The sequence below is a fragment of the Bos mutus genome, chromosome 24, assembly GCF_027580195.1.
Source record: "Bos mutus isolate GX-2022 chromosome 24, NWIPB_WYAK_1.1, whole genome shotgun sequence".
Taxonomy (NCBI): Eukaryota; Metazoa; Chordata; class Mammalia; order Artiodactyla; family Bovidae; genus Bos; species Bos mutus.
The window spans coordinates 43,393,764-43,420,645 of NC_091640.1; the positions used below are offsets into that span (position 1 = coordinate 43,393,764).

Sequence of the window (26,882 nt, forward strand, 5' to 3'; positions counted from 1 at the left end):
AAAAACAAAACACTAGCAAACTGAATCCAACAATACATTGGAAGGATCAAACACCATCATCAAGTGGGATTTTTCCCAGGGATGCAAGGATTTTTCAATGACTGCAAATAATAATTTGTTGATGTGATGTACCACATTAACAAGTTGAAGAATAAAAGCCTTATGATTATCTCAATTGATGCAGAAAAAGCTTTTAACAAAATTCAACATCCATTTATAATTAACTCTTCAGAAAGTGGGCATAAAGGGAACATACCTCAACCTAATAAAGGTCACATATGACAAACTCACAGGTAACATCATACTCAACACTGAAAAGCTGAAAGCATTCTTTCTTAGGTCGGGAACAAGACAAGGATGACCACTCTCTACTTTTATTCAGCATAGTTTTGGAAGTCTTAGTGATGGGAATCAGCGAAGAAAAAGAAAGAAAAGAGATCCAAATTGGAAAAGAAGTAAAACTCACTGTTTCTGTTTGACAGGATATTGGGTTGGCCAAAAAGTTCGTTTGGGTTTCACTGGAATATCTTGCTATACATAAAAAATCCTAAAGACGCCACCAGAAAACCAGAGCTTACTAATGAATTTGGTAAAGTTGTAGAATACCAAATTAACATACAGAAATCTGTTGCATTTCTATACACTGAGAACAAACTATCAGAAAGGAAAACTGAGAAAATAATCCCATTTACCAATGAATCAAAAACAATAAAATACTTAGGAATAAACCTACTTAAGAGGCAAAAGACCTATTCTCTGAAAAGAATGAGATGCTGATGAAAGAAATTGAAGTGGATGCAAACAGAAAGACATACTGTGTTCTTGGATTGAAAGGATCAGTATTGTTAAAACAACTGTACTACCCAAGGCAATCTATAGATGAGGTGCAATCCCTGTCAAAATCTCAATGGCATTTTTCAGAAAACTAGAAAAAAATTTTTAAATTTGTATGGAAACACTTAAAGGCTCCAGATAGCCAAAGCAGTCTTGAGAAAGAAAGATAAGGCTGGAGGAATCTGGCTCCCTGACTTGAAAAATATACTTGGATCTGGTACAGGTACAGTAACAAACCCACTAAAAATGTTCAAATTCTTTTTCCATTAGTGCAAAATTAATCAATACAAAGACAGTTTTCCCCTTTAATTTCTTCATACCACACTTTGAATTGGTAACCTCAGTGCATGTGTGTAAGGTTCAGAGTCTAAATTTCTCTCCTGGATGTGTTGTTTGTAGGTCTCCATCATGTTTTTGCCCAGAGATAGAGGAGACTATGCCCAGTTTTGGGATGTTGAGTGTCACCCTCTTAAAGAGCCTCACCTGAAGCACACCTTAAGATTCCAGCTCTCTGGACATGTGAGTGTTTCCCTGAATTTAAGTACATTACTGGGTGTGTTTTGGAGATACCAGGTGAAACTGGCCTGAAAAAGCTAAGTATGTTCCTGGTTTTATTATAATCCCATTAATTCTACTGTAGCTGCTTATCATCTTAGTTTTCTTATGTGTCTTTATTTATTGGCTCTGTGAAATCTATGTTTGCCTTAATTAGGTAAGGTTTTTGTGTGTGTGTGAGACACAGAGAGAAACAGTACAAGATAAAGCATTTGTAATTAAAGGAATTTAAAAATCTGAAGTGTCCTTTTTAAGAATTAGGAAGTAGTAAAATTCAGTTAGGTAAATGTCCATGTATTTATTTCTCCTCCTCCACCCTGTGATTTTTTTCTACAGAGTGTCAGAGCAGAAAGTGAGCCTGGAATTTCACGCATTTCTGCAAATAGCCTCATTAAAATAGATAATTTACTTAAGCTTCGAAGACAGGCTGTATCTGAGGCTTCTGCCCTCATACCTGGGTATGTTATTTCTCTCATTCTCATGAGTTTTTCCCAGTACTTTATTGAGGTATAATCTCATTCGACAAAATGCCCAGTGGCTTACCTGTGATTGACATGTGTCACCCCACTGCAGTCAAGGTAGAGACTTGACTCCCAGTTCCTCTCATCTGGGAGTTCTCACGCGGCTTCTCCAGCCACCCCCACCCTCGCCTGGGGTTTATTCTGTTCTGTATGTTGCCTTAGTTCTGTGGATCTCATGTACACCTGCACTCAGGTTTTGCCTGGCTTCTTTCACTTAGGTGGTGATGTTGGGATCTTTGGTGTTGGTGAGTCCACCTGTGGTGGGTACCTTTGCATGTGGAATTCACATGACCCGTCACAGGGGCACGTCACCATTGTTTCTTTATCCTTTGGCATTTGGTGTCTTCCACCTTGGAGCCCTTGTGAATGAAGATGCAGTGAACATTGTTATATGTGTGTTTTTGTGGACATATTCTTTCATTTCTTTTGGGTAAAAATGTCTTAGAGTAGAATTACTGAGTCATGTGGTAGGAATTTTTTTAACCTTAACCTTAAATCGAAGAATGTTCCCAAAGTAGCCTTTCCATTTTACATTCCCAAAAAGAGTATATGAAAGTAGATTCTTAAAAACTTTATAAAATGTATGTTATATCAGTGGCTTGCAGAGCTTTAATGATAATATGTAAATGTTTAACCTAATGAAAAATTTTTTTTCAGGAATGTGCTTTTTTAATAACTTTTTATTGAAGTATAGTTGATGTATAGCATTGTGTTTATTTCTGCTGTACAGCAAAGCAATGTTACATACATTCTTATCCATATGGTTTACACAGGATATTGAATATAATTCTCTGTGCTATACAGTAGGACCTTGTTGTCTATCCATTCTATATATAAAAGCTTACATGTGCTAACCCCAACCTCCCAGTCCGTCTCTCCCCCAAACCCCTCCCCCTTGGCAACCACAAGTCTCTTCTCTGTGTCTGTGGGTCTGTTTCTTTTTCGTAGGTATGTTCATTTGTGTCATATTTTAGATTTCACGTATAAGTGATATTGTATAGTATTCATCTTTCTCTTTCTAACTTACATGAAAATGTTTCTTATAGTTCTTAGTTAACTCATACTTAGGTTTGACTTAGTTCTAGAGGAAGATGCTTTTAAGAAAAGCATGTTAAGTACCTCTCCAAGAGAGGAGGTTCTGCTGCCCATATCAGCTGCTGCCAGGCATGCCTGGATGCTTCCTGGCACCAGCAGTGTTAGTACTGATCAGACAGTCACCTTCACAAAACTACTTTAACTGAAATGTGGGAGAAAACACAAGTTAAAGCCATATACACAAGTTATATAATTTATTATATACAAATAGTTTAAGTTTCTGTAGATTGTAAATAGTTAATTTTCAACCCTGTCTCCATAGCAGGCAACTTGACTTGACCCACCGTGGAGTTTATGCCCCAGAAGACGTGTATCAATTTCTGCCAACGAAAGTTGGGGAGTCAAGGACATTGAAAGTCAATTTGCGAAATAATTCTTTTATTACACACTCAGTAAGTTGGAAATATTGCTGTGGGTTGTGGAAAAATAAATGTATTCTACTATTTGATAAACATTTTCCTAAGAATTAGAAGATTGTTTTATAGATGATATTTAAGGTAAAATAGTTAATTTTTAAAATATCTTAATACTGTGTTTGAAGAGAAACTCATGGGAAGTTTATGATCCTTTGTCTGAAAATTATCCAGTATTTTCATATTTTCATTTTTTAGTTTCTGCTCTTGTTTTCTTCTGTATGATCCTATGAGCATATTTCTGGATAACATTTACTCCAGTCAGAACTATAGTAAATTCATTAAAATTCCCTTCCATGAGCATTTATTGTCTTAACTTCATCTTGTGGGTATACATAAGCAAATGCACGGTGTGTTGATTTAAATATGCACAGATATCTAACTTGTGTAACTTCATAAAGTGTTTCATATTAAATTCCAGCTCAAGTTTTTAAGTCCCAGAGAGCCTTTCTACGTCAAACATTCAAAATATTCTTTGAGGTGAGTTTATCATAAATCAAAGTGTTCTCATCCTGGTGCAGCTCTTTGTGTTCAGGACCCTGAGATTGCTCTTGGGGGCTAGGACTGTGATGTCTCCCTCAGTTACAGCCCCTCATCTTCATCACTAACACCCAGAGCACTAAGTGCATGGTGAAGGGGATAAGGAGCCTGCAGGGGAAACAGTCTGACTGTGGGTTTACGTGGCGAGTATCAACTCAGATTTGCACAGTGTTTGGGCTTAGGGTGTGACTCCTGTTACCCAGTATTTTGACAGCCATATACTTAACTAGAACCTTTGTTGTCTTATGATTAACTTTAGAGTAATTTCTGTATCAGGTGTTACTTTCATCACACTGAGAATCAAGGATTTAAATTTTTACTAATTTGGACAAAAATCTTCCCAGATTAATTGGAAAAACTTTTATTATCCTGTTTTCCAGTGTAATTCTTGAAATAATCCTATATTGTTCTTTCATCAGGGCCTCATTTTCTTGCCATCCTTGCTTATTTTATTTTTTTAGTGTTTTTATTCATTTTTAAGGTATTTATATATATTCTTCCAGTTTTATTGATGTAATTGACACACAGCACTGTGTAAATTTGAGGTGTGTAGCATAATGATTTGACTTACATACATCATGAAATGATTATCACAGTAAATTTTGTGAACACTTTCATCTCATATATATACAAAATTAAACAGAATAAAATGTTTTTTTTTCCTGCAACATGAACTATTAGGATTTATTCTGTCAACAACTTTCATATATATAACACAACATGTTCAGTATATTTTCCATGTTGTATATCACATGGCCTGGTGCATATTTATCCTACAAGTGGAAGTTTTTGCTTTCTGACTTTTGATGTACTTTTTATCAGTCCCACCCACCACCTTCTCCAACCACAAATCTGATCTTTTCTATGCATTTTTTTTTTTTAATGTCTGAAAATATTTTTATCTTACCATCATTTTTTAAAAATCTTTATTGAATTTGTTACAATATTGCTTCTGTTTTATGTTTTGGCTTTTTGGCTACAAGGCATGTGGGATCTTAACTTCCTAACCAGGAATCTAACCTGCACCCCCTGTGTTAAAAGGTGAAGTCTTAATCACTGGACTGCCAGGGAAATCCCTTGCCTTCATTTCTGAGAGACAGTCTTGCTTAGCACATAATTCTGACAGTATTATCCCCTGTTCCCATCTTATAAATCTGCTACACTACTGTCTGGCTTACATTGTTTCTAACAAGAAGTCTACTGTCATCCTCCTGTTCATTCCTCTGCCTGATGTGTCTTTTTTTCTGGCTGCTTTTAATTTTTTTTTTTTACCTTTTTTTTTCTTTTTTTTTTTGAGGGGGAAGTGTAATTGACCTCCAACACTCTTAGTTACTGTATTTCTGTTTTTATTTCTGTACATTTCAAACTGATTTCACCACACTAAGTCTAGGATGGTACATTACCAACACAAAGACATTACATAGTTACTATGTTCCCTAGCTGTACATCTCATACCTGCTGTTCATTTATTTTGGAACTGGATGTTTGTGCCTTGTCACCTTCCTCACCTATTTCTTTCCTCCTGTACCCCCATCCCCTCTGGCGGCCACCTGTTAGTTCTTTTTCTCCATGACTCTTTCTGTTTTGTTATGTTTATTCATTTGTTTTCTAGATTCCACATGTAAGTGAGGTCATTTGATGTTTTGTCTCTCGGACTTATTTCAGTTTAGCATAATACTCCCTCAGTCCATTCATGTTATTGCAGATGGTAAGATTTCATTCTCTTTTATGGCTGGGTGTATCCCACTGTGTCTGTAGGTATCTTCATCTGTTCAGGCACTTGGGTTACTTCTGTGTAACATTGTTTCCAGTCGTCTCACTTTCAGGCTGTGTAAGTCTTTAGATCTAAAGTGAGTCTCCTGTAGCCAGCATATATGCTGGTTTTGTGTTTGTATCCATTGAGCCACTCTTTTGATTGGAGCATTTAATCCATTTACATGTAAAGTAATTATTGATAGGTATGTACTATCAATTTTGCTAATTGTTTTGGGGTCTTGCTAATTTTATTTTTCCATATGACACCTGTAAAGGCTGAAATTTCAAACTGGGTTGTCACTGATATTTACAATTTTAACATTAGGGTTGCATTGCACTTAATACTAAAAATAATTTTATCTTCATGTTTGAATCTTTAATTAAACTTTATTTATTATAAGCTCTTTCACTTTAGCATCAGGAAGCGGTCCTAGAAGCATGTTCTATTCTGTGAAAACTAGGCCCCTTGTAGGCAATCGAGGGCTGACTGAGTTACTAGCCCAGCAGCACTGACTCAGAAGCTTACGCTTCCTCTTGTTGTTGGAAGATAAGTCATTCCCTCTACCCCTCATACTTTCTTCCCCTTCTTGACCCCATTCACCCATCCTCTGTGGTTGGAAACCTACCTCTTAGGAGCCCAGGCCAAAGGTACAAGTTGTATGGAGTCAGCAGTGAATACACCTAGACCTCTCTCAGCCTCAGTGTCCTAATTTGTAAAGGTGCCGGCAGCCTGGACTTGTTACAGGATATGTGAGAGGCAGTCCTGGGGGTCCTGAAAAGCCCCAGCAGGACCCACAGGTGTTGACAGCATCACAGTTCTGTCAGCGCTTTCCCAGCCAGTCTCTTCATCGAGAACGTGGACGATGGCAGCCTTAAACACTCCCAGTCCAAACTTTCCCACTTCTCTGCCCTGAGCTCTCCTCTCCCATTGGTCTGTGGGTCCCTCCCCTGGGGCCTGAGACTGGTGACGTTCCAGGGTGCTTAGAGCAGGCTGGCTCTGCCGAGCTGAGGCTGACCTGCAGGAGCAGTTCGCTGTTCACAGATAGTCATTTGAATTCCCAGTTGGGGCCCTTTTTAGTGACTGAAGACAAATTGATCCTGAGTGAGTGATTAGTCCTGAACACTGCTGTTATCTGAATTTGAACCTTATCGTAATGGCCGTAGTAAATAACTCTGCTTCCTGTTTGCTGTCTGCTTGGTTTACGTCCCTGAGCTTGATCAGTGTTTCGCAGGCATTGTGTCTTTAAGCATGAAGCATAGGAGTCTGGGAACACTTTTGTGTAAACCAGCATACACCTGGGGCTTCAGATCTTTGTTTCAAGGAGCATTTATCTTTAAAAAAATAAACTTGTTTTTTAAAAAGTTAAGACACCTTCAGATTTTTAAAAAATTTGTTTGAAGAGCTAACAGCTTTTTAAGAAACAATATTTGCATTCACTTCATCTACAGTTTTGATAAAGACTCAGGAACAGTAACTTGTTAAATTGTTTGGCCGTATGTCAGTGTGTTAGTCGCTCAGTCGTGTCTGACTCTCTGCGATCCTGTGGGCTGTAGCTCACCAGGCTCCTCTGTCCATGGGATTCTCCAGGCAAGAACACTGGAGTGGGTTGCCATTTCTTTCTCCAGTGCATGAAAGTGAAAAGGGAAAGTGAAGTCGCTCAGTCGTGTCTGACCCTCAGTGATCCCATGGACTGCAGCCTTCCAAGCCCCTCTGTCCATGGGATTTTCCAGGCAAGAGTACTGGAGTGGGGTGCCATTGCCTTCTCTGAATACTGCAGAAGGTTGCTGTTTCCTTCTCCAGGGGATCTTCCTGACCCAGGGATTGAACATGGGTCTCCTGCATTGCAGGCAGATTCTTTACCAGCTGAGCTACCAGGGAAAAGGCCTTATGTCACTGTTGCCTGTTTTATGACTGAAGGATGATGCAGTCAACGTACCTGGAGATGAATGTTCCTTTTCCAACTTTCGTTCCTGAATACACTATAGTTTCACATTTTTCACTTAATTTGCTTTCACAGACTTTTTAAAAATTTAAACTATTATAGCTGAAATTTGTAAATCAGCTCCGTCTTGGTCCTTTGCAGAGAAAAGACCTGTTTCTGTTTGATACTAGTAGCATCACACGCAGCAGTCTCTGTTCCCAGCCAGGCTGTGAGAAGGTTAGCTGAAGGAGGTCCACGGGCAGTTTGTGGTTACCTGGGAGCTGGGAGGCCTTACAGGAGACCACACGACCTAAATGCAAATGTAGTTTTGGCAGTGAACAGGTCAAAAGTATTTTCACATTGCCACCGTCAGCTTCCTCATCTGACCCTGTGGCCAGCTGGTAGCATCCTTCTTCTGGTTGCCTGGCTGGCCGTCCTCCTATCCCTGAGGTCTTCCTCCTCCTCACACACAGCTGCCTGTAGTGCTGTAGATACGACGGGTGTGATGCTTAAAGCATTCTTAACATGGAACTTTTTATCAGTGAGATGGCATTTTGCTTAGTTTCAATTTGTCTAAAAAACAGTTTTAAAATCTAAGATGTGTTCATTCTTGCCATCTCAAAGTAGACATTTTTATACAGTTGAACATGATGACTTGCCATTCCAGTGCTAGAACATTTTTAGCTGTCCTAAATTAAATACTCACTGCTTTTCTGTGCTGGAGAAGGCAATGGCACCCCACTCCAGTACTCTTGCCTGGAAAATCCCATGGACCAAGGAGCCTGGTGGGCTGCAGTCCATGGGGTCGCTAAGAGTCGGACACGACTGAGTGACTTCACTTTCACTTTTCACTTTCATGCATTGGAGAAGAAAATGGCAACCCACTGCAGTGTTCTTGCCTGGAGAATCCCAGGGACGGAGGAGCCTGGTGGGCTGCCGTCTATGGGGTCGCACAGAGTCGGACACGACTGAAGTGACTTAGCAGCAGCAGCAGCTTTTCTGTGCAGCCTAGGTCATGTCACAGCATCTAAGAGAGTTTAGAAACATGAGAAAATATTTTTTAATGAAGCAAAATTTGGACAGTGTACATAAGGTAGCATTTCAAATTGCCTCATAAGATACTTATGTTTGCTTTATATTCTTAAACATGTTATTACTTTAAAATATCTTTAACTTTTTATACTTTGAAAAGAGATTTAAATAAGGTAATTTTATACTTTATTGGTGGCAGGTACTGAAGTTATTCTGATACATTTCATTATTCTGAACTTAGGATAAATATGTAATGTTACAAATTCCAGCATCAAAAAAACTTTAATAATTAGCAACTCAGTATAAACTTGGTGAAATATGAATAAGAAGACCATAAGTGCAAAGCAGTAACTCTGATCTGTTCAACCAGGTGAAGTAAACTCTACGTCGTAGAAAACTTCCCTCGTGACACGTGCATAGGCTTAGATCTTACATAGAGGAAGGCGGGAAGCTGGCCTCTTCATACGTAAGAATGGCTTCTTTCCACTTTGGAGAAGTAGAGCCTTGCTCCCTGAGAATCCTCTCAAACAGGGGTGGGGCTACTCCCCGTGTGAGCGTAGGGGCTTGTACTCCTCCTAGGGGTGAGGCCACTGAACGGTCTCGTGAGCTGTAGAGGCTGGTGCAGTGACAGTGCTGGACTCGGCAGGTGGACAGGCTGTGTGAGGCTCCAGGGGAGCCCCTCCCAGTCCCTGTTGGTCACCTTGTTTTTCTCAGGGGGCTGCCTGCCCTGGGGCTAGCAAGCCCCAGTCCTCGAGTGGGAGCTCTGCTCCATACCAGGAGGTTCACTGTCCTGGCAGTCCTGCAACAGGGCTGTTAGCTGACAGTAGGTTCTGGGGATTTGCCTGGGGCGAGGGCGTGTACTGGGCACATCCTGTTGCCCACAGAAGGTGGGTGATGGTGGAAGGTGATGGAAGAGGGGCACTGACGGGTGGGGTTTTGGTCAGGGTTCTGCTGTGGGCTCTAGGTGGTCCCCTCTCTCTCATGACTTTTTAAGAAGAATCTGTTGTGTTCCCACTTAGCCCCTAGAGCGTCCTCTGCTGACTGTTTATTCAAGTCTAGTCTGCTGAGACTTTGCAGATGATGCCCCGTCTGCCGGGCTCATACCCACATGCATTCTGCGAGCTGGCCTTGTGGCCGAGCAGCCAGAGGGACGCTTCTAAGTTACAGAGAAAGAAGGATTCGGATTGCTGACGTTTATAGGTTATGGCTGTGGGGGGCTGAGGTGTTTCGGGCACTCCGCCAGCCCTGCCTCTGCACCATCAGGCACTGGTTCTCATGCCTCTGCTGCAAAAGTTGTCCTCAGCTGAGGATTTCCACGTTGTGTCAGCATGCTTTCCTGTTACATGTTCCCGTGTGTGTTTGTGTGTATGTATGTATGGGTGTAAAGCCCCCTTGGTCACCACACTGCTGGGTGCTGGAGCTGTGTGGACCCTGGTTCTTCCTAGGTTGCATCCCAGTTTATTCAGTGTGTGAATCTAAAGCAGGTGATACATATTTGTCATAGTATGTTTTTCAAAATTCTTTCTCTGTTAAATATAGAGTTCTGCATTCCATGTTGAACTTTGCTAATAATGGAATCATCTAAAGATTTATTTTTGGATATTTTAATGTGTTTTAGTAATTCATAAGTTACGAAGCCTCTTAGGTTGGCAGATTGTACTACATTATTCTGAGGATTAAGATGCTAACATGAAAGAGAAAGTTGTCATTTGTCAGTGCCATCAATAGGTACCAGTTTCTTTAAAAGCAGCTTTGCTTTGATGTGGAAAAATGAGGTAAATGCATTGGTGAAAAATGACCCAGACTTTGAATATGTATATTTTGTTACCTCCAGGAAAAGGGCTTTGAAATACTTGGCCTGTTTTCTGAATTTCTAACCCACTGTGCTGGGTCAGGAAACATGCTGGAAACAGAAGCGCAGTCCGGTCCCTCTACTGAGCCCACACACGTGTGGCTGAGCTCAGAGGGATCTGCCCTCTGAGGAGAGTCTGAAAGCTGTGAGGTTTCACTTAAAAACCATTAAGACAGAAGGTCGGTGGCATCAAACGGGCTGTGGGAAGGGCCTGCATCTTGTTCCCCTCAGGAGTAAAGATGTATTTTTGAAGCTTTTGGAACCTCGTTTTGTGAGCAGAAACAAACCCGCCAACATAATACTTGTCTGTGCCTCAAGTAGAATACGATCATAAATTTTCAAGGAAACTCTTGGTAGGTTTCCTAAGAATTTTGGAGCAAACCTGCCAGCCCCAGTAAAGTTGGTTGCAGCCATGGGGTGGCTGCTGGCAAGTACGCCCTGAGCCTTCCTGGGCTTGGCTGCCTCCTGCTCCTGCAGACGCGGCACCAGGCTCCAAGCCTTGCAGCTCCTGTTTCCTTGACCAGGCTCACTCTCCACCAGGCGTCGTGTGACTGGGGGGCTCTGACTGCCCTGATGCCGTGTTGACACCCCTTTTTCTCTACAGAGCCCAGCACTACATCAACATGCCCGTGCAGTTCAAGCCCAAGTCCGTGGGCAAGTTTGAAGCTTTGCTCGTCGTTCAAACAGACGAAGGCAAGAGTGTCGCTGTCCGACTCATTGGGGAAGCTCTTGGAAACATCAGCTAGAATCCAGTGTGTGTAAAGTAAATGACCTAAGTTACATTTTGGTAATTTCATTTTTTCTACACTACAGTTATGCATTTGTGTATATTTTGTATGATAAATTGGATGTCTATAACTGTAGATTTGTTGCTTTGAGAAGCTAATACCTGACTAAAATAATCATGTATCTAGCCTACAGTCTTGTATTTAACTTTTACAGAGAAGAGAGTTCTATTTTTGCATTGATGATGATACTCTGAATAAATTTGACATATGTTTTAGTTGGTATATCCAGAAATAAACTTAATTTCCACTGAACTTGTCTTTTTTATATGATGTCATACAGAAATTAGAATATCACTTTATTCTGCTAATTATTTCCAAGCTCCTGCGTTTCTGTTCTGTGAATTTTCTTTTCCATCACAAAGTTTTGTTTGCCTTAAGCAATTCCTTCTTGGTTCCTTTGTCTTTTAGCTGCTGCTGCTGCTAAGTCGCTTCAGTCGTGTCCAACTCTGTGCGACCCCATAGACCGCAGCCTACCAGGCTCCTCCATCCATGGGATTTCCCAGTCAAGAGTACTGGAGTGGGGTGCCATTGCCTTCTCCAGTCTTTTAGCTAGTTGCCCAGAATAGAAAGGAAAGCTTCCTTCCAAAGAAGCTGTCTTTCTCCAGAATGGGGCAGTGTCCTTAAGTGTGCAGACACTTGGGAGAGGTTGATGGTGTATTTTAGGAGAGCGTTTATTGAAGTTAAAGGTGAACAGGATGACTTCAGAACCTGGTGTAGAAGGGCACAGCCATCAGGTACCACTGGGACCCAGGGGCGGGGACAGAGCCCCCGTGCTGTGACTTCCCTGGTTCCACTAGTTGTGGCCATTGCTGGTAGGTGTTGTGCAGCAGCGTGGGGGTCGTGGCTGATGTTGCCGACAGAGCAGGAGGATCATGGAACATGTGCAGAGCTGCCACTGGGAGGGCTCTGACCCCAACGTTTACACCTGAGACAGGGAAGTGCACTCCTTCCTGTGCGCAAGCTCAGGACATCTTACCTGCCAGCCATGTGGGTTGTCCACAGGTGAGAGCAGAGGTGGTCCAGCAACTGCCCATCCTCTTGGTTAAAACGTTCCCTTCAGTCTTAACAGAGATACTTCCTGGTTTTGTTTCTTCTTTAGGTTTTTAATTTCATCCCCAGGAAGTGGCCTGGGACCAAGGGAGCCTGTGAGTTTTCACCTGTGCTCTGAGCCCTTTGAGCAGTGGTGGACTCGGAGCAGCAGGGCTCTGACAGCAGGTGGAGGAGGAGCCGGCTGTGTCTCATAGACGTCCTGTCTTGTGTGTCTGGTGTTGCCCCCAGAATATGTCCATGGGCACGTGGAGGTGCTCGTGTGCCCATTCTGAGCAGGGTTGGCCCAGGCCTCCTCCTCAGTGCCCCTGCAGGTCAGCAGGCAGCCCCACGCCCCTCACTCAGGAAGTTCTCTCTGCACTTGGGTTGACCAAAGAAATCACTTTGAGGAGTTGACCTGGGGACAGGCCATGTTGTGGATTCAGCCGCATGTGAGACCTGCTTCCTGAGGCCTTGAATCCGGGCAGGGACTCCCATCATCTGAGCTGACTCACAGCACCACAGACCCGCCATGCCAAACCCCAGGGCTGCCACAGCTGTCCGAGTCACCCTGGTCCTTTGGGTCCTGGAGGCTGATTCTGCAGCAGCTTCCTAAACTCTCAGAGGCCCGCATGCATTGAGGCTAGGCCTGATCTCCCACACTTGTTCTTCCACAGGCTGTTCTTGGGGGTCGGGGCGGCGCTCCCAGGCCCTCCCCTCCCACAGGGAACCTTCTCTTTCTGCCTTCCAGGTGCTCGGGTGAGGTGGCCCATCTGACTGACAGGCACCTGTACTGAAGGCTGGTTCTTTGAAGCCTCAGTGCCTGAAGTGCAGGCGGGGAGAGGGGGAGAGGAGGGTTCGTGGTCTGAACAAATGGATGAGTGTCTGTATCTTATCTTTCCATAGACATATCAAGAGTCCATGGTAAATGTATACAATAATTACTTGCATCTCCAGTCAGAAGCAGGCCGTGCTAATGGAGAAGTGCTGGAAGGGCTGAGTCAGGAGCAGGCAGGGACCTTTAGCCCCCGTCTGTGCTAGGCATGACCCTGGCAGGTGGAGGGGGAGGAGATGAGACAGGACAGTGATGTAGTTGTCCACCTCAGATTCCAAGAAAGTTTCCTTTAAAAATCATAAAGCGAATTTGGTAATGTAACTGGATATACAACTGATACACAAAATCAGTAGTCTTTCTATATAAGAAAATAGTAATGGAAGAAAAGATCCATGAGGAATCCCCCAGGAATAAACATATGAAGAACTGTGTCTAATATTTACATGTAGCCTGCTAGGCTCCTCTGTCCATGGAATTTCCCAGGCAAGAATACTGGAGTGGGTTGCCATTCCAGGGGATCTTCCTGACCCAGGGATCAAACCTACATCTCCCACACTGGAGAAAGCATAACCAAAGTCCAAAGACAAAGGACAACCTGGAAGTTTCTTGTTGATGGACACGTTGGCCATTGCAGTCTTTTCCTACTACACCTATGTAGCTGTTAAGTTGGGTTGGGTAGAGCGTGGCAGCACGGTCAGTGGGGGGACGTTCCCAACTGCTGTCCTACCAGACTTCTGTGAACAGCGCCTGTTTCTTTACATTTTTGCCAAAACAATATCTGTGCACACACTTTTCCCACTCCACTAGGTGGGTCTGACAGGTACCCTGGCTCTGACTCAGGGAGCAGAGCACACCCAGGCAGGCACATCCTGGAGTCACTCCTTCCTCTCCCCGCTTCCTCCAGGTGCCTCCAGTGAGGAGGATGGACCTGCCTCAGGCGCTTCCCGCCTGGACCACTTGGGCGCTACTGTTGGGCAGTGGTACCTGTGAGGCCCCTCCTCTCCTTACGACCCTGTCCCAAGGTGGGGAGGGGGAGCTGCCTTTCAAGGGACTGTCTGAACTTTCTACCATTTTCAACTATTAACTATTTTTGTAATAAATGTTTTAAGGAGGTTAACATAACTTTCCTGGTGGTCCAGGGGTTGAGAATCTGCCTGCTAACGCAGGTGATGTGGGTTCGATTCTTGGTCAGGGAGGATCCCACATGCTGTGGGAGCAACTAAGCCCATATGCCACATCCACTGAACCCCCACATCTAGAGCCTGTGCTCTGTAACAGAAGTCACCACAAAGAGAAGCCCATGCTCACTGCAACTGGACAAAGCCCACTTGAGTGCAGCAACAAAGACCTAGCACAGCCAAAAATAAGTAAATAATTTTTTAAAAAGAAATTGTTTTAATAAGATAGAGATCTAAACATCACTTTTTCTGCCAATGCTAGTTAACTTAAGGGAATGTATCACTTATTAATGTAGGTATTGGGTAGCCAAATGCTGCCTGTTGACCGTCTTTCTCAGAAGGTTCTGAAATGATATCTTAGTAAAGTTCTAGATGGACTTCCCTTCTGGAGAAGCTCATGGGTGGCAGCATTTGAGATCCTCCCAGCAGATGCTCCTCCTTGACTTTTCTGTGAGGTGTGTTACAGTCTGTGTCCAGGAGGAGAAAGCAGGGCAGCCCCTGGAGAGGCTTTTTGGGGAGGATCCCTTGTGGGTGGGATCCCATCGGGGCTGAGGTTAGAAGGTTTCCCATCAGCCTTGCCTGTAGGGCTGCATCACACCTGCTTGCCTTGGAGGAGAAGGGTCAGCGAGCCCATTGCCTTCTGGGCAGTCGGTCACTTGTTTCCACTATGAATTTGCTTTCCCCTTTGTTATTTAATATTGATGTTAAAGCCACTAAGAAGGTTGCCTGTTTCTATCTGGACATGAAGACAGCCTATTTTTATATTTTACACAAAATATAGAACATAAATGTATGTTTCTGTATTGCATAGGTTTATTAAATATAATTTAAAATATTTATATATACACATAGGTATCAGAATAAAGCAAATAGATTGAGGCTGTTAGCAACCAGGGGTTTTCGTAGAAGACAAAAGTGATGATATCATTCAAAGATAATATGTCTACAATGCTTGATATTTCTAGCGCCCCAAATGCTGGAAATCCTATAAATTGGAAGGGGAAGATAATCCAATAGGAATGTGGATAAGAGAACATAAACTTCAACATTTCACAGAATGATAATTTTAGATGGCTAGTAGACAAGCAAAATGGCTGTCTGAGGAGGCTGTAAAATAGCATAGAAAAGAGACGCAAAAGGCGAAGGAGGAAAGGAAAGATACCTGTTGAATGCAGAGTTCCAAAAAATAGCAAGGAGAAATAAGAAACCTTCCTAAGTGAACAATGCAAAGAAATAGAGGAAAACAATAGAATGGGAGACTAGAGATCTCTAAGAAAATTAGAGATACCAAGGGAATATTTCATGCAAAGATGGGCACAATAAAGGACAGAAACAGTATGGACATAACAGAAGCAGAAGATATTAAGAAAAGGTGGCAAGTATACAAATAACTATACAAAAAAGATCTTCATGACCCAGATAACCACAATGATGTGACCACTCACCTAGAGCCAGACATCCTGGAGTCCAAGTCAAGTGGGCCTTAGGAAGCATCATTACGAACAAAGTTAGTGGAGATGATGGAATTCCAGGTGAGCTATTTCATATCCTAGAAGATGCTGTGAAAGTTTTGCACTCAATATGCCAGCAAATATGGGAAACTCAGCAGTGGCCACAGGACTGGAAAAGGTCAGTTTTCATTCCAGTCCCAAAGATGGGCAAGGCCAAAGAATGTTCAAACTACCGCACAATTGCATTCATTTCACACACTAGCAAAGTAATGCTCAAAATTCTCCAAGCTAGGCTTCAATAGTACATGAACTGAGAACTTCCAGATGTTCAAGCTGGATTTAGAAAAGGCAGAGGAACCAGAGATCAAATTGCCAACATCCGTTGGATCATAGAGAGAATTCCAGCAAAGAGAATTCCAGCAAGAGAATTCCAGAAAAGAGAAGCAAGAGAATTCCAGAAAACCATCTACTTCTGTTTCATTGACTATGCTAAAGCCTTTGACTGTGTGCATCGCAACAAACTGTGGAAAATTCTTAAAGAGACAAAAATACCCTACCACCTTACCTGCCTCCTCAGAAACCTGTGTGCAGGTCAAGAAGCAACAGTTAGAACCAGACATGGAACAATGGACTGGTTCCCAATTGGGAAAGGAGTACATTGTCACTCTGCTTGTTTAGCTTATATGCAGAGTACATCATGTAAAACGCCAGGCTGGATGACTCACAAACTGGAATCAAGGTTTCCAGGAGAATTATCAATAACCTCAGATATGGAGATGATACCACCCTTACAGCAGAAAGCAAAGAGGAACTAAAGAGCCTCTTGATGAAGGTTAAAGAGGAGAGTGAAAAAGCTGGCTTAAAATTCAACATTAAAAAAACAAAGATCATAGCATCTGGTCCCATCACTTCATGGCAAATAAGTGAGGAAAAACAGTGGAAACAGTGACAGACTTTATTTTCTTAGGCTCCAGAATCACTGCAGATCTGCAGCCATGAAATTAAAAGACGCTTGCTCCTTGGAAGAAAAGCTATGACAAACTTAGCATATTAAAAATCAGAGACATTACTTTGCTGACAAAGGTCCGTCTAGTCAAAGCTATGGTTTTTCCAGTAGTCATGTACAGATGTGAGAGTTGGACCATAAAGATGGCTGAATGTTGAAGAATTGATGCTTTTGAACTGTGGTGTTGGAGAAGACTTTTGAGAGTCCCTGGGGCTGCAAGATCAAGGCAGTCAATTCTAAATGAAATCAATCCTGAATATTCATTGGAAGGACTGACTCTGAAGCTGAAGCTCCAATACTATGGCCACCTGATGGGAAGAGCCGACTCATTGGAAAAGATGCTGGGAAAGATTGAAGGCAGGAAGAGAAGGTGATGACAGAGAACTAGATGGTTGGATGCCATCACTGACTCAATGGACATGAATTTGAGCAAGCTCCTGGAGATGGTGGACAGGGAAGCTTGATGCGCTGTAGTCCATGGGGTTGCAAAGAGCTGGACACAACTGAGTGACTGAACAACAACAAAGTAGATATCTGAAAATTGGTTGAGAAAATGCAAATGAAAGCAAGAATGAAATACTGTTTTTTTAACCCATGAGATTGAAAATTAAAATGCATCCCTACATCACTGGTGAGTGTGAATTGCTGGAAATTGGTGTGAGAAATGCAAATTGTAGCAATAGAAGGATACTTTTTTAAATTAAAGCTCATCAAATTGACAAAAGGGAAATGAGAAATGTCCTTACTTTGCTGGTAGGAGTGCAACTGCTTAAACGTTGTGGGGATGTAAAATAATGGCTAAAAATTAAAGTACTTTGACCCAGAAATCAAACTTTGTGAGTCTATTTTTAATCTTATTTGGGAGTCTAAAAAAGAAAACACCATTTTGTATAGCTATATGTATGTATAAATATACATGTATGTATGTATGTTAATACCATGTAAGAGATGCAAATACAGTATCCTGAAAACATCATACTGTGAGATGCTCTGGAGGTTAAGAGCTGTGTTGGGAGAGGCTGCAGAGCGTGTGGGGCCAGCCGGCGAGCAGGAAACCTCCATACAACTGGGTCATCCTGGCTGAGCGCTCCCCAGAGTCCTGGCCCATGCTAATGTGCACAAAACAGTGTTTTAGGTCCTTTGTTATACAGTAATGTTGGTTTCTATAGGGAAAAAAGCCTCATTCCACTATTCCCTCACATCATTGAGTTCCTTTGTATAGAACACATTAAGGTACTTTACTTTTAGGGTGTTTTTTTAACCAAAAATCTATCTACTAATGGAGTCAAGCAATTTATATGGATACAAAGGGAAAAGGTATTACTTTTTATGTAAAAAGTATTATAGTATTGATATTTGTTTGGGGGGAAAAACTCATAACTGAAGCAACAATCTTCTTTTTGCAAAATAGAGCTACATTGTGTAGAATTTGGTAGGCAGTGCATTGTAATTGCTTGGTTTTTAATGTCCTTTTGTATGTTTTAAAACTTTGACAGCAAAGCTTTACTAATAGTGCTGAAGAGACCTTTTTCCTGCTTACTTGGCAACGTTTGTCTCTGAATAAAAAAAATGGCAAAAGTTGCAGTTGCATTTGTTCTCCTCTCTCCTCTGATCCTCACTCTGTTTCCTATTTCCTCCTTCCCTCTCTTCATGCCCAAGAACGAGGATGTCTCGGGCACCCTTGTCCCCCTGCAGGTATTCGGGTATTGCACATCTTCAAGTTCTCCAGGCACTCACAGGGCTTGTGGATTCTGGACTACACACTCAAGAACTATGCCTCTGAGTTGCGCTTTATCCTCTTTTCCCTTACCATGGCCATCATCATCTTTGCCACTGTTAGGTTTTATGCCAAGAAGGGCACAAACAAGACCAACTTTACTAGCATCCCTGCAGCCTTCTGGTATACCATTGTCACCATGACCACACTTGAGTGAGTGCAGACCCTGTGTGGGGAGCTGGCCAGTCAGTCAATTACACTCATCTTTTCTGTAAAATTAAAAAACGTTAGATCAATGATCTTTCTCTATTTGAGCTCCAGTCTGTCATCTATGGGCTTCCCTGGTGGCTCAGATGGTAAAGAATTTGCCTGCAATGCAGCAGACCTGGGTTCAATCCCTGGGTCAGGAAGATTCCCTGGAGGAGGGAATGGCAACCCACTTTAGTATTCTTGCCTAGAGAATCCCATGGACAGAGGAGCCTGGTGGACTACAGTCCATGGGGTCACAAAGAGTCGTACACGACTGATTAACACTTTCACACTTCCTCTGTCATCTGTAAAAAGTGAGGGAGGTGGATTAATCTCCAAATCCCTTCCACCTCTGACAATGCCTTGATTTTCCCTGTCAGGATACTTGGGTTCCAGGATGGTCTTAGCTGCACTGTTTCTGTTGAAATTTTTTCGCTCTGGGCCAGTTTTTCCCTCTGCAAAATGAGAAATGATGACCCCTTCAGCATGCAGATGGGCTTCCCTGGTGGCTCAGTTGGTAAAGCGTCTGCCTGCAACACAGGAGACCTGGGTTCGATCCCTGGGTCAGGAAGATCCCCTGGAGAAGGAAATGGAAACCCACTCCAGTATTCTTGCCTGGAAAATCCCATGGACAGAGGAGCCTAGTGGGCTATAGTCCATGGGGTCGCAAAGAGTCGGACATGACTGAACGACTTCACTTTCTTTCTTTCTTTTCTCCACTTCCTTATAATCCATCAACCAGCATTCTTATCTGCCAGCAGCAGGACTTGAAGCCCCCCGCTCAGCGTGAGGGGATTTTTCCACATGTTCTCAGTGGCAGAGAAAGAAATAGGCTTGGACACAGATGGGGGGCCAACAGACATGCCCCTTCTGTGGACTGGACGTCCAGTTGTGTCCACATCCTTCAACTCACACATAAGCCCTGTGGGAGTAAGTGTCGCCCCTTTGGTGAGTGGGGTGGGAGGGGAAGGTCTTCAGCAAGCAGGCATGATGAAAGATTGTCTAAAGAGCAGATGAGGTTGCCAGTAGCAGGGCACACAGACAGCCACTAAAAATCCAATTCCATCAAGTTTCTGCTTAGAAAAGAAGCAACCTAAAATTGAAGATGAACAAACCTTAAGATCCAGCAGTCCCATTCTAAGTGTGTGTACTGAGCATCTAAACACTGAGAAAAAGTCTTACACCTCTGTACAGAGATGTAACAAGGATGGTCATGTTGCAATGGAGCAAGAGTGGGGAAGATGGGAACTCTACATGTCCTCAAGAAGAGAAGGAGATCTAGTCACATAGTGCAACACTATTACCAGTTAAATGAACTAAAACTACATGTCAACTTGAATAAATTTTGACTGTGTAATGAGTGAAAAGGTCAAATGTACCATATAATAGCATTTATATAAAGTTTAGAAACACACAGAGCGGTATAAGTAGGTATATGGTCTCAGAATATGTTTATATGCAGCATAGATATAAAAACCCAGGAGGAATGTTCTCATGTGCAGAGACAATTCTCTGTTTACACATCAGTCGTCTTGCAAGAGAGGCCCTGCCTGCCTTATGCTCTGCTCTGTCTTTAGAAGAATGTTCCTGCAGGCCAGGCTTGGGAGATGATCAAGACTAAGTGTACATAGGTGGCTTCAGCAGCAATTCAGTTATTTTATTGGTTTTAACTGCTTTTTCATCTAGTAACATGATGCTACGTGTGTGTGTGAGGAGAAAGTGATGCCCCTGTGTTAGAGAAGCCAGCATGGGCGGCCACTGTGAGCAGCTGATGTTTAGCCATGGCATGGCAGGAGGACCTGCTTTGGGCCCCCAAACATGCTGGTTGTGTGGTTTGACACACTACATATATGTGAGACTGAGGTTTGCTTTTAAGGATGAAATTAGTATTACCATGTAACTTCTGGTAGGGGTGTCTCTGTGGTCAGTAGCTGGCAGCCCACACAGAATTATTTTAACATAATTGACCTATTTCTTCCTCTTGTACATCAGAGACTTTCACCAGAATTCCCAACTTCTACTTTGGTTTCCCACTGATAACTTGGATATCCTATAAATAATATGTCATCAGCCACTGAAATGTCAGCCTTAGCCTACCAGTCACTCTGTCCTGGGTGCTCACAGGACTGAGGCCTCATAAGGGCAGCTGCTCACACTCAGTGATGACCAGAACACAGGGAAGTTAGCGCAAGAATCTTTCAAAGCAGTTTACTGATGCCTGAGAGGTCAGAAGGAGGGCTTAGCTTAGTTAAACTTGTTTCCCATTAATTTCTCTCCTTGGATTAAACTTTGCAGTCATTTAAAACCTTTCATTATGGCTTTAATATACATTTCCCTAAGGAGCAGAGACATCACTTTGCCACCAAAGGTCTGTACGGTCAAAGCTATGGTTTTTCCAGTAGTCATGTACAGATGTGAGAGTTGGACCATAAAGAAGGCTGAGCACCAAATAATTGATGCTTTTGAATTGTGGTGCTGGAGAAGATGGTTGAAAGTCCCTTGGACAGCAAGGAGATCAAACCAATCAAACCTAAAGGAAATCAATTGTGACTATTCATTGGAAGGACTGATGCTAAAGCTGAAGCTCCAATACTTTGGGCACCTGATGGGAAGAGGTGACTCATTGGAAAAGACCCTGATGCTGGAAAATATTGAAGGCTGGAGAAGGTGGTGACAGAGGATGAGATGGTTGGATGGCATCACTGACTCAATGGACATGAATCTGAGCTCTGGAAGCTAGTGAAGAACAGGGAATCTTGGTGTGCTACAGTCCATGGAGTCACAGAGTCAGACACTACTGAGAGACAACAACAATAATGAGGGAGTACCTTTTCATGTGTTTGCTGGCTATTTCGTATCTTCTTTTGTAAAGGACCTTTTCAAGCAGTTTGATTGTTTTGGGGGAACAGCTTTCCTAACAAAGAAGCTAGATTGGGAGGGTATTGTTCTCCAAAAACAGTTGATCTCTGGCTGGGGGGCAGAGATACCCTGGCCCATGGCTCTGTTATCAGGGTTGGATCACAAAAGCAGAACCTTAGAAAGGGATATGGAGTTGAGATTTACTACAGGCAGTAGTGAGCAGCGTACTGAATGGCACTGATGTGGGTCCAGGCAGTATGACTGGATGTGAAGGGGTGGGTGGGGGGCAGACTGGTACTCACAGGCCCCCTGGGCCCACAGAGCAAACAAACCCTGTTTATCTTTTGTCCCTTCAGCCTAAACGACCCAGGTGACCGGCAGAAGATGCTGGCATCCTTCTCCATGGGGCTGTGCATGCACCCCCGACCCAAGACAAGGGGACAGGATGAGGGGAGAGCAGGTCAGGGGTATGAAGCTGCTCTGTACCTGGACCCCACATCCTCGGGAAGTCCCGCCACTTAAGCAGAGGCGTTAAGCACGCCTCCTTCCACGTCACCCACAACTCTCTCTCTGGCATTTCTAACTTGCGTCTGAGAAAGACTAAAGAAAACAATTCAGGTGATAAACATGTCTCATGAAGCGGACCTTTCAAACTGCAAAGTAGGGCAGAAGGCAAGAAGCTTTCTCAGGATAAAGAGTAGAGAACGAAGATGAGACAGAGATGAAGATGAGACAGAGAGGAAGCATGCGAGGGCCTGGGCCCAGGTAGCCTGCTTATAGAGCGAGAAGGCCCAGAGCTGGCTATGGTCTGAGGACTGCTGGCTGGATGCCCTGCGTTTCTGGTCAAACGAGTGCTGACAGGACATGAGAGTCATCTATGTTTCGGTGTGCTGATGGGAACCCCACGAGCAGCTCTATCTTGGGGCCAGAAAGTTATTTCAACACCTGGAACCCGAGGAAGGGAATTCTAGGGAGCCCAGACCCCACCCACTATGGCTAAGCTGACCCAGTACAAAGTCACCAGAGAACCTGTCCCTGCGGGCAAGGATGAGAAAGGGTGAAGGAAGCTGACATTTACTGAGGATATTTTGGGCCAGGTTCTGTTTTGAACACAACTTACTAACCGTTTGTACACAGCTGACTGACCATGTGTTGGAAAGCAGTGGGTGAGGGTGGGGCTGCAGTGGCCACTTTTAACCCAGCTGCTGGTCACTGCAGCAGAGAGCAGGCCCCAAACTGGGGGGAGTCATCCTGTCCTGAGGGGCTCTGCTGGGCGTGGGGAAGTTGGTGGGGGCCACTTGGGCACCAAAGGAGGCAGAGATGTGAAGAGCTCTGGTCTCAACAGACAGACGAGACTGAACTTTACCATTGGCAGGAGTTGCATCCTTTTGATAACTGATGTACAGAAACCATACACCTAAGTGTGTCTGGATGGACAGTCTTTGAGGTGACCATTTACATCTTTTTCTTGCCACATTTTTCTTTTTCTTCTCCCCGCTTCCCTTCAAGGTGAGAGAGCAGATGTTTTTCATTTGGCCCAAGAAAGTATTGCACAAGGCTAGAAACAGAGGTTGCCTGCAGAATATTTTCCTTCCTGTCTTTGGTGATTTTGAATCTGTACCCCTAGAGCAAGGAGTGAAGTTTGCAGGTCCTGGAACAGTGAGGGGCAGCCAGATCCCAGAGGAGCTGTTAGTATGGAGGTGGTATTGTGTGGCCAACCCACCACAGATCACATGAGGTGGGAATTGTCTCCATTTTACAGACCAGACACAGACAGTTTGATGGTGCAGATGGCACAATGAAGCGTGCCTATGACACTGCCAAGACACACGGGGCAGAGGCCTCCCTCCTGGCACTGAGTTCATCCTTGTCCTGTCCGTGTAACCTGTCCGAATGGGGGTGCTTAGTTCCCAGCAGAGCTGCCCTCCATCACACTTCTCTTGCTCCTTTTCCATTTGGGGTGGATCTTTTTGGATGGCTTAAGTTTCATTCAAATATTATAAATGACAGCTAAATAACTGAATTGTTTCACATTCAGCTTGTGGTTCGTTCGGGCCCTCAGAATCGTTTTTTTTTTTTTTTTAATCATTTGTTCATGTTTATACTTCTGTCTTTGTCTCCTCAGATGACTGACCTTCTTCTGTGGACTAAGTATGGTTGAGATTTAATGGACACCAGGTAAACTGCAGTGGATTTATACTGAGAAAGACTGTTTCCTACATGCAATTCCTCGAAATCATTTTCAGTTGATTTCTACCCAGTTTAGTGATGTTTTACCTCTATATTATTTACTCGTCCGTCATGAGACTCCATTCTTTCCTTCGATCTCTCCGGAGCCCTTTGTGAGTGTCAGGTAGACTTACACGCTCCACTGTTTGGAACAGAATGAAGTCCTGCTCTCTTGGCCTCTGCCTGGGCCCTCCAAATGAAGGTGAGGGGTCACTGACTGCCAGGTGAGCTGATGGATGGTCTGCTCATGCTAGGTTTACAGAAAACAAACATATGTCTGATGCCTCTAGTTCTGCCCTTGCTGTGCCCTTGCTGCCCTTGTATGTGTGTGCAGGGCTGTGGGAGGAAGCAGCTAAAATGCAGAACAAGTACAAGGACAGAGCTCCTCCCCTAGCTACTCTTTAGAAACAGAAATAGAGATCTGCAGTTTCTAGTGATAACTGAGGGAAGACAGCAAGAAAAGGGAAAGCAAGATGAGCTAAGATTCTCATAAAAGGTAAAGCTGAGGGCAAGATTTAAAATTCAGGTCTCAAGAGGGTGAAATCATATACATGGAAATGATCCACAAGTGAAATATTGCACAATAGGAGAACAAACTGTTTCCTGTTCTTGGAAAAAACATTTTCCTCACTGCCATGGGCAGTGTCAGGTTTAGAAGGAAAATGCCATTCTTCTGTTGACCTCAGAAGGGCAAGACCAGTTTCTCCAACCCCACAGCTGTTGTTAGCATGGAACATTAAATAACAAGCTAGCAAATAAATGCTTGTCAAATTCAGATTACCTCTATTAAGCACTTCTCAGCTCAATGGCATTTAAAGAGGTTTCCCCCGGCAACCAGAGTCTAAACTGTCCCACAGGTGTAGAGGTCCTCCATCGGGACTTGCTGGGAGCTGGGCTGAGGGATGTCAGCCCGCCAGCAGGTGGCAGTGTGGTTCAGCTCCTGAACTGTGCCTACCAGGATTTTCACTCACCTTTTTGCAGTCTCATCCTCTACTGGCAGAGGATGTGATGGTTGGATGGCATCACTGATTCAATGGACATGAACTTGGGTGAACTCCAGGGGATGGTGAGGGACAGGGAGGCTGGTATGCTGCAGTCCATGGGGTCGCAAAGTGTTGGACACAACTCGTAACAACTTTGAACAACTTTGTGGTCTGGAGACGTTAATCATTTATAGCTTCAACTTTCTTATCTGTAAAATGGGGATGTTCAAGCTGCCACAGTTACCCTGAAGATTAAATTAGATAATCTATGTGAAGTTCCTAGTACAGAGCTTGGCACATGGCTTCCAATAACTGACAGTTAATATTAAATGGTATCACCTATGAACACCGATCAGCTTCTACCCGGAAGTTACCATCTTGGTTGAGGACTGCTGAGGACTTTTTAAAGCAAGTTGAATTAAGCTAACATTTCACTAACTATAAAGTTACTGGTCAATTATTGTAGATTTCAAAAGATTCCTTTCTCTGATATTATGAAAGTAGAGCTGGTCAACTTTTGGCAAGGGGTGGAGACATTGAAAATGAGCTGTTCTAATTGGCTACCCCAGGTTGGCATATTTTGCTATGTCCACAGGGGGTTAACTTTGGCAGTTGTTGTTCAGTCACTAAGTCATGTCTAACTTTTTGTGACACCATGGACTGCAGCATGCCAGGATTCTTTATCCTTCACTGTCTCCACGGAGTTTGCTCAGACTCATGTCCCTTGAGTCAGTGATGCCATCCAACCATCTCATCCTCTGTTGGTCCCCTTCTCCTTCTGCCCTCAGTCTTTCCCAGCATCAGGTCTTTTCCAATGAGTCAGTCCTTTGTATCAGGTGGCCAAAAGACTGGAGCTTCAGCTTCAGCATCAGTCCTTCCAATGAATATTCAGGGTTGATTTCTTTAAGGATCGACTAGTTTGATCTCCTTGCTGTCCAAGGGATTCTCAAGCGTTTTCTGTAGTACAGTTCGAAAGCCTCAATTCTTCAGGGCTCAGCCTTCTTTAAGGTCCAACTCTCACATCTGTACATGACTACCGGAAAAACCATAGCTTTGACTACATGGACCTTTGTTGGTAAAGTGATGTCTCTGCTTTTTAATATGCTGTCTAGGTTTGTCACAGCTTTTCTTCCAAGGAGCACGCATCTTTTAATTTTATGGTTGCAGTCACCATACACAGTGATTTTGTAACCCAAGAAAATAAATTCTGCCATAGTTTCCATTGTTTCCCCATCTATCTGCCATTAAGTGATGGAACCAGATGCCATGATCTTAGTTTTCTGAATGTTGAGTTTTAAGCCAGCTTTTTCACTCTCCTCTTTAACCTTCATCAAGAGGCTCTTTAGTTCCTCTTTGCTTTCTGCCATAAGGGTGATATCATCTGCGCATCTGAAGTTATTGGTAATTCTCCTGGCAATCTTGATTCCAGCTTGTGTTTCATCCAGCCCGGCATTTCGCATGATGTACTCTGCATAGAAGTTAAATAAGCAGAGTGACAATATACAGCCTTGACGTACTCCTTTCCCAATTTGGAACCAGTCTGTTGTTCCATGTCCAGTTCTAACTGTTGCTTCTTGACCTGCACACAGGTTTCTGAGGAGGCAGGTAAGGTGGTTTGGTATTCCTATCCCTTTAAGAACTGTCCACAGTTTGTTGTGATCCACACAGTCAAAGGCTTTCGTGTAGGTCAATGAAGCAGAAGTAGATGTTTTTCTGGAATTCCCTTGCTTTTACTATGATCCAGCGGATGTTGGCAATTTGATCTCTGGTTTCTCTGCCTTTTCTAAATCTAGCTTGAACATCTGAAAGTTCTTACTTCATGTACTGTTGAAGCCTAACTTGGACAATTTTGAGCATTACTTTGCTAGCATGTGAAATGAATGCAATTGTGCGGTAGTTTGAACATTCTTTGGCATTACCCATCTTTGGGACTGGAATGAAAACTGACCTTTTCCAGTCCTGTGGCCACTGTTGAGTTTTCTAAATTTGCCAGTATATTGATTGCGGCTCTTTCACAGCATCATCTTTTAGGATTTGAAACA

The 26,882-nt window shown here is 43.3% G+C and overlaps 1 protein-coding gene across 4 annotated transcripts in view; it reads left to right on the forward strand.

The window, feature by feature from the left end:
• CEP192 (centrosomal protein 192) overlaps positions 1-11,574 on the forward strand; it is a 73,926-nt gene extending 62,352 nt beyond the window's left edge. For 3 of the 4 annotated variants that reach the window (XM_070361837.1, XM_070361839.1, XM_070361838.1), the window contains 5 exons: positions 1,234-1,353; positions 1,726-1,847; positions 3,268-3,397; positions 3,840-3,898; positions 11,124-11,574. In XM_070361837.1, coding sequence (XP_070217938.1) covers positions 1,234-1,353; positions 1,726-1,847; positions 3,268-3,397; positions 3,840-3,898; positions 11,124-11,265 — 573 coding nt within the window. In that variant the 3' untranslated portion in view covers positions 11,266-11,574. The remainder of the gene's footprint in view (positions 1-1,233; positions 1,354-1,725; positions 1,848-3,267; positions 3,398-3,839; positions 3,899-11,123) is intronic. The other variant, XM_005892370.3, reaches the window with a different exon arrangement.
• Positions 11,575-26,882: the final 15,308 nt, after the last annotated feature.